The sequence below is a fragment of the Juglans regia genome, chromosome 6 (genome assembly GCF_001411555.2).
Source record: "Juglans regia cultivar Chandler chromosome 6, Walnut 2.0, whole genome shotgun sequence".
NCBI lineage: Eukaryota > Viridiplantae > Streptophyta > Magnoliopsida > Fagales > Juglandaceae > Juglans > Juglans regia.
The window spans coordinates 22,522,862-22,529,297 of record NC_049906.1 but is presented as its reverse complement, the minus strand read 5'-3'; the positions used below and the strand labels follow the sequence as shown (position 1 = coordinate 22,529,297).

Here is a 6,436-nt window from a genome sequence, read left to right as displayed (position 1 = left end):
GCAGTTATATTCGTATGTTATCATATATGTCATGCCATGCCACGTCATTACATGTTCATCTGTTACACATGATGTATACTGTCATGAGATACTTATCTGTTACACAATATATTCTGTCATGCATTCCTATCTATTGCAACTATGTCATGTCACATATGCCAAATGTTACATGTATGTCACGCTATGTAATATTCACTGTTACACGTTATGCCATGTTACGAAATATTGTTTGTTACATGTTATGTCATGTTATGAAATATTGTCTGTTACATGTTATGTCATACTATGAAATATTTTGTCAAGTACGTCATGTCTGTCATCTTACTTTCATGTCATGTTACACTACGTCGGGACTTTTGTCATTTCGTATTCATGTCACGTTTCGTCTCGGATACAGTTTGTGTATTCAAGAACAGTCATGTCAAATTATTAATGTCAATCACGACCGTAAGTGCTAGGATGAGGTAATATCCTAGTGGAACTCCTTTATTCATGTTGGAGTGTCTAAATAGGTGTGAAATTCTTTGGGTTGACGAAATACAATCAACAAGTTGCGAATGAGCTCTAACTAGCTGATTACCATAGTGCGCCATACCCTAACGCCAATGGAGCCATATTTTATTTTACTTGTGTCCACAGCAACTGTGGCACAAACAATTCATGGGGCCACAACAACTGTGGAGCATACACTACATGAGACATAAAAATTGTGACACGTAGAATATATGGGCCACAACAATTGTGGAGTACGTATTAATGCACTCACAGCTGGTGTAGATACTTGTGTTGTGATGCGGTAATCGACAGTGACACACGGCTCAAGAGGACCCGTGTAGCACCCGTATGGTCACTTTATTAATTAAGTCTATTGAACAAGATTCCAAGTTCTTGTATTTCACCTTCAAGTCATGTCTCATGTTATGTCATGTTTCAGTTCACGTTCATGTCTGAGTCAGCTCACGTTCAGGTCATGTCAAGTCAAGTCTCAGTTTCAAGTTCATTTCATGTCAAGTTTCCAGTTTAGTTCACGTTTCAATCCAAGTTATTTCAGTTCATGTCATGTTATGTCAAGTTATGTTATGCTTATTATTGACTTTGATTATACATTTATGCATTTACTGTCATGCATGCATTATTAACATGTGTGGAAGTTTCCTGTTCACTTCCTGAGATTTGTAATCAAATATCACCGTGGTAGTCCCAACTACCATTCCCCCCGAATGGTAGGCGATGTGTCAGGACTAGAGCAGGGAGCAGACACTAGCAGACTAGAGAAGGTTGATTAGATGTTGTAGACGCGGCTTGGAGCTTGCAGCCTCCATAGTTAGGTTTTTGGACAGTATTTTGGCATTGTTAGTCGAGTTATGCGAGTTACTCGACGAACTAGCCTAATAGTATATTTTGGTAATGTAATTATGGAGCTCGGTCTCCCATGTTTTGATATTACAGTCTTTTGAGACTCTTATTGTAATCATGGATGTTTATTTTGTCAAGTATGCATGGATTATGTTTTAACTATTTGGGATGTATCAGTTTGGTGCATAGTATTTCTAAAAAAAAAAAATTATCTACTACGAATATTGCATAATGCTAGATGCATGTTAGAAATATTGTATCTTAAATGTCATGATTGGGGGCAGGTAACCTTGTATTGCATGTCCTGACGTTTCAGATGTCCATTCAAATTTGGGGGTGTCACACTCAGAGTGGTTTTAGATTTTGAAGAAGTTTTTCAAATGACTTTCCACTTCATCAACAAAATATATAGTATTATTTATTTTCTTACATTATTAATTATGATATTTGTTTGTTTCCAATTGCTAGGTAATATTTGTTCGTCGTAGTAGATGGAAAGGAAATATTAATAATGTAGATGATTAAAAAAGAATAGATCAAGCATAATTCTGAAGACTCCAGCTTAACAGTAAATGCATCTCGATGGAAGAGATTTGGAGGTCTATTTATGTGTGGCTATGGAAAGTGCAAAGTAGCTTTCCTACATTAACAAAAATTGCCTTTGCTGATGAGGAAAGGTTGAGAGATTTGAATATTCCGATTATTCGGATTAAAGCAATGAATGTTAAATTGGTTAGTTGGGTGAGGCCTAGGCATGGAAGGTTTAAATTGAATATTGATGGGTGTAGCCTCGGCAATCTAGGGAGGTTAGGTGCATGGGGTATTATTTGGGATTTGTGTGGTGACATGGTGCTTTCTTTTTCGTCCTATCTTGGGGAGGGTTCGAATAATCTGGCGGAGTTGAAGGCTTTATTAATAGGATTGAAATATTGTCGTACTTTGAGACTGTATCAGATAGACATTGAGTTTGATTCTTTGGTTTGTGTAACTTGGATTCAGAGGAAGCATAGTGGAGTGTGGTACTTAGAAGATTTTTGGGAGGAGGCGATGAGATTGTATGAAGGTGGGGAGTTTGCTATTAATCATATTTATCGAGAAGGAAATGCGACGGCTGACTATTTAGCAAAAATGGGTGCTCAAGGTTCGACCTTGGTTTGGAGATCTCTTTTGCATGTTCCAAAGCACCTTAAAGGATTGATTAGAATGGATAAATTGTCCTTGCCGTATTTGAGGACTCATTGAGTGGTTGAGTTACGTTTACATTGTTCGTTTACGTAAATGTGGTTAGCTGCGCTTATGTTGTTTCATTCACTGCTCTTGGTTATGGCTTTACGTTTACGTTTTTTGTTGAGTTGCGTTTTTGTCTTGCATCTTGTATGCTCTGCACGCTGATTTACTGTTTCGTTGAGCACGTGGTTTGTGGTAGAATTTATTTTGGTTTTGGCTTATCTTGGCACTTGGTTTTGGGTAAATTTTTGTAAACCCCCAAGTGTAATGATGTTATCATGGTTTTCCTCTGCCATAAATGAGAGTTTTTTTTAAATAAACTTGGGACGGGGCTGCTATGTGTGTAGCTATCGGCTCTAATTTGAAAAAAAAAAAAAGTTACAAGCTTTTAAATTAAAAGAGATAAGAATCTCAAATGCAAAGATCTAATAGCTGATCTAGGATCGGTCGTGCTACTAGAAAATTAAAATGATGTGTCTGCCACACAGCAATATGAGATAGAAAACTAGGAGTTTTACTTGGAATATTTCAAAATGTCTGTGCCACAGCCAAGGTATTGAAATGGGAATTTCTGAGTTGTGGTACTACCCATGTCATGATGAGTAACTAATTGATCTCATGAAGGGTTCGATTTGCTTTGATCTAGGCTCTGATTAGACGCAATTAGGAGCTTGTCCAAGAGCGACCAGTACTCACCATTATTAATAAACCTCTCCTGTTGCATAAGTCCACAACCTGCAGCTGCTGTTAGCCTTAAGCAGTTTTGAGAACACTCAACTTCCTGCATGGTGTTCAATGAGCCAGCAGGTGACATAAGAAATGGGGCATTAATAGCTAACTCTGGACTGATCAACGGTGGGAGATGCGCCAAGGGGCGCCCATGATCAAATGTATAATCGTACAATTCTTGTAGATGGTTTTGTTTTGGCTCTATGACCACTTGAGCTGAACTAGTACTTGCCTTCATATGATTAGTAGTGAAGTACTGTTCTTGATCTTGAGCACCTTGATCTGGCTGAAAACCTCGATTATTATTCTTTTTCTCAAAAATCCGGCAGACAACCCAGCCATCTTCCTGCTAAATTGAAGATTTCTATATTATTTTCACGAATAATACAAATTTAAAACATGCAAGTGTTATGCAAACCCTGTAAAAAAGAGAGACTCGCTCGGTTTGGTTATTCAATATAGATAAAAATATATCATCTGAAATTGTACCGTACAATAATTTTGGCTATCTAAATATAATATTTCATTTATTAAATTTTGAAAACATCTACTTAAATGAATAGTTAATAAACAGTATAAAATAAAAAACAGTGCGTGAACAGTACTAAAACTGACGTGAATCATGCATGAAAAAAATGAGTTTTTTTTAGATGGATCCCGCTTTTATTTTAAAAGATTTACATGAATCTCGCACACCTAACCTGCACAGATCATTTTGATATTTTCAATATTGCACATACCGCGCGCATGCAACTAGTCATGATTTGGCCATGTATGGATCAAAGTGTATTGCATGCGTAATTACCTGAACCTCGGCAGTGTGCAGGTCATCATCGAGGCGGTATTCATGCATAATCCAGTCGGTCTTTCGGCCATGAGGAGCCCGACCTGTGTAGAACACAAGGGTTTTCCTCATCCCAATCCTTTTAGCATTATTATTATTATTATTATTATTGCTGAGGTGGATGGCCTTGTCCCTACCCGTTGCTTTCCAAAAACCAGCTGTGGTTGCTCGATTTGTTCGAGTTCCAGTTGGATATTTCTTGTCCTTGTGGCTGAAGAAATACCACTCGTTCTGAGGCCCCGATCCAATTCTACATCTCTCTGTACTTTGCCAAACACAAATATCATTTGAAATTAGAATATTATAATAAAGGAGTACTTGATCAAACCGATGTTTTTGAGCTCAAGAATCTATAAATTCTGATCATTTGTTAAATAATTCATGCAGATTTAATGGAGGAGCTGGGAAAAGTCATCTAACCTTTGAGGTCCCAAGGCTCAAGTTTGTTGAGATCCACCTCCCTGATAACATCAAGATGATCAATGGCTTCATAGGAGACTTTCTTCCTTAGATAATAGTAGAGAAGCTCCTCTTCTGTTGGGTGGAATCGAAAACCTGGAGGAACCGTCAATTCATGTCCATTTCGTGGCATCATTGCGTATTGATCACTAGATTATGACCCTGGAAAAAGAAAACAACGGCAAATTAAGAAAAAGATTACATGCATGCACAGCTTAATTAGGCCTAGATCATAAACCTGGCCGAAAGACATGTCTTCTATTAGATAAAGAATATACCCAACACACATAAAAATTAAATGTACATTATACTTATCATGTGTAATGTATACACACACTACAAGAAAAATGAATATTTATAATCGATTATTTGTGAAGAAAATATACTTATTTTAATAAAAAATAGTCATTTTTACAAGAAATAGTTTATGACAAATAAATAATTTCTTGTAGTGACATATACACAACGAGATTCATAGATCTTGGATCCAACATCGTACGTGGAGGCTCAAAAATATATTAAACGTCCATGCTTAACAGTCATATTGTTCATATACATGGCAAAGGAGTAGGCGATGAAAAGGCTGAAACGTATATATATGAAGCCAAAGTACTTTCTAAATGATGATATATATATATCATATGGACGTGTGTGTATACATTCAAATATAAGGAACTGATCGAAGAATATCATACCCTATAAGCTCATGTATATAATAAATTTTATACATTTAATTTGTATCAGCCATGTCCCCATTCTTCTCATTGCCTAATTAAAGCGATGTAAAAGATCTTGAAGATGATCAAGGATCTTTGCTGAGATATATATACCCTTAAAGATTGAGAACTCTTAACTCGGAAAATCTCAACAGCCAGAGGCCAGGGCGCTTATTTTAATTCAGGAAGATAGTCTTCTGGACGTGGTTGGATCTCCTGCAAAACACTCCTCCCGTTATACGAGGTACGAGAAAGGAAGAGTGGTTCGATAAGCAAGGTTTGCTGTATTCCACAAAAGGGATGAACTAATTAAACCCTCCAGGTCTCCCCACCCAAATGAAGGAAAAGGAAAAAATGATCTGAAGTTCCGTTTAGAAAGCCAACCTCCATATAATATGTTGAATATAGAAGAGAGATTCAACAAAAATAAAAAATGAAAGAAAAGGAGAAAAAGAAGAGATGGAGGAAAATTCGCAACTATCTTTGTTCTTCTCATTTTCCTTTGCATGCAGCGCTAGCTCTTCGAAAAAACTAGTGTTGGATCTTATCAGGTTGTAACCAAGAAAAAGCCTGAAACTTCACATGGGAAGAAAGGAGAAAAGGATGGAAAAAAACGAATCAGAAAAAATAAAAAGCAAACCTCTGCAGTAGGAAACTTTTCCTTCTGTGACAGTGGAAAACCAGACAGCGGTGGTTTGGGTTTGCTTCGATCGCTTCAAGGGCACGACTAGAGAGAGAGAGAGAGAGATGTAGATCAGCGCAAAGCCTGAGGACTGACTAAAAGCCGAGCATGGGCACAGAAATAAAGCAAAACTATAATAAATTCAAGGAAGGTGAGGAAAGCCGGTTTAGTTAGAAGAAAAAAAATTCCCGCTGAGGAGCACCGCTCCTTCGTACCGCTACTTATTTTTTATTTTTTTATTTTTCTTTTCATATTTTTTTAATATATTTAAATATTTTTAAAAAATAAAAAAAAATCAATACATTTAAAATGATTTCTAAAAAAATAAAAAATTTGCTCAGCGGTATACTTTAGCGGTCAAGTATGGGCCGCATAGTATCTTTTCTCAATTCCCTCTGGACTGAAGGCGCTGTGTCTAGTTGT

The 6,436-nt window shown here is 36.8% G+C and overlaps 1 protein-coding gene across 6 annotated transcripts; it reads right to left on the bottom strand.

The window, feature by feature from the left end:
* Nucleotides 1-2,994: 2,994 nt before the first annotated feature.
* LOC108998325 (protein SOMBRERO-like) lies at nucleotides 2,995-6,123 on the bottom strand. 6 transcript variants are annotated; one of them, XM_018974850.2, is made up of 5 exons: nucleotides 5,810-6,094; nucleotides 5,470-5,547; nucleotides 4,577-4,777; nucleotides 4,118-4,416; nucleotides 3,027-3,658 (listed from the first exon to the last, which is right to left on the bottom strand). In XM_018974850.2, exons 3-5 carry the CDS (start codon nucleotides 4,749-4,751, stop codon nucleotides 3,200-3,202), a joined length of 933 nt encoding a protein of 310 aa, XP_018830395.1. In that variant the 5' UTR covers nucleotides 4,752-4,777; nucleotides 5,470-5,547; nucleotides 5,810-6,094; the 3' UTR covers nucleotides 3,027-3,199. The 6 variants fall into 6 exon arrangements, with proteins under 6 accessions (XP_018830391.1, XP_018830395.1, XP_018830393.1 ...); XM_018974848.2 differs by having other exon boundaries at nucleotides 5,446-5,547; nucleotides 5,972-6,094; XM_018974852.2 differs by lacking the exon at nucleotides 5,470-5,547 and having other exon boundaries at nucleotides 4,118-4,200; nucleotides 4,294-4,416; nucleotides 5,972-6,094.
* Nucleotides 6,124-6,436: the final 313 nt, after the last annotated feature.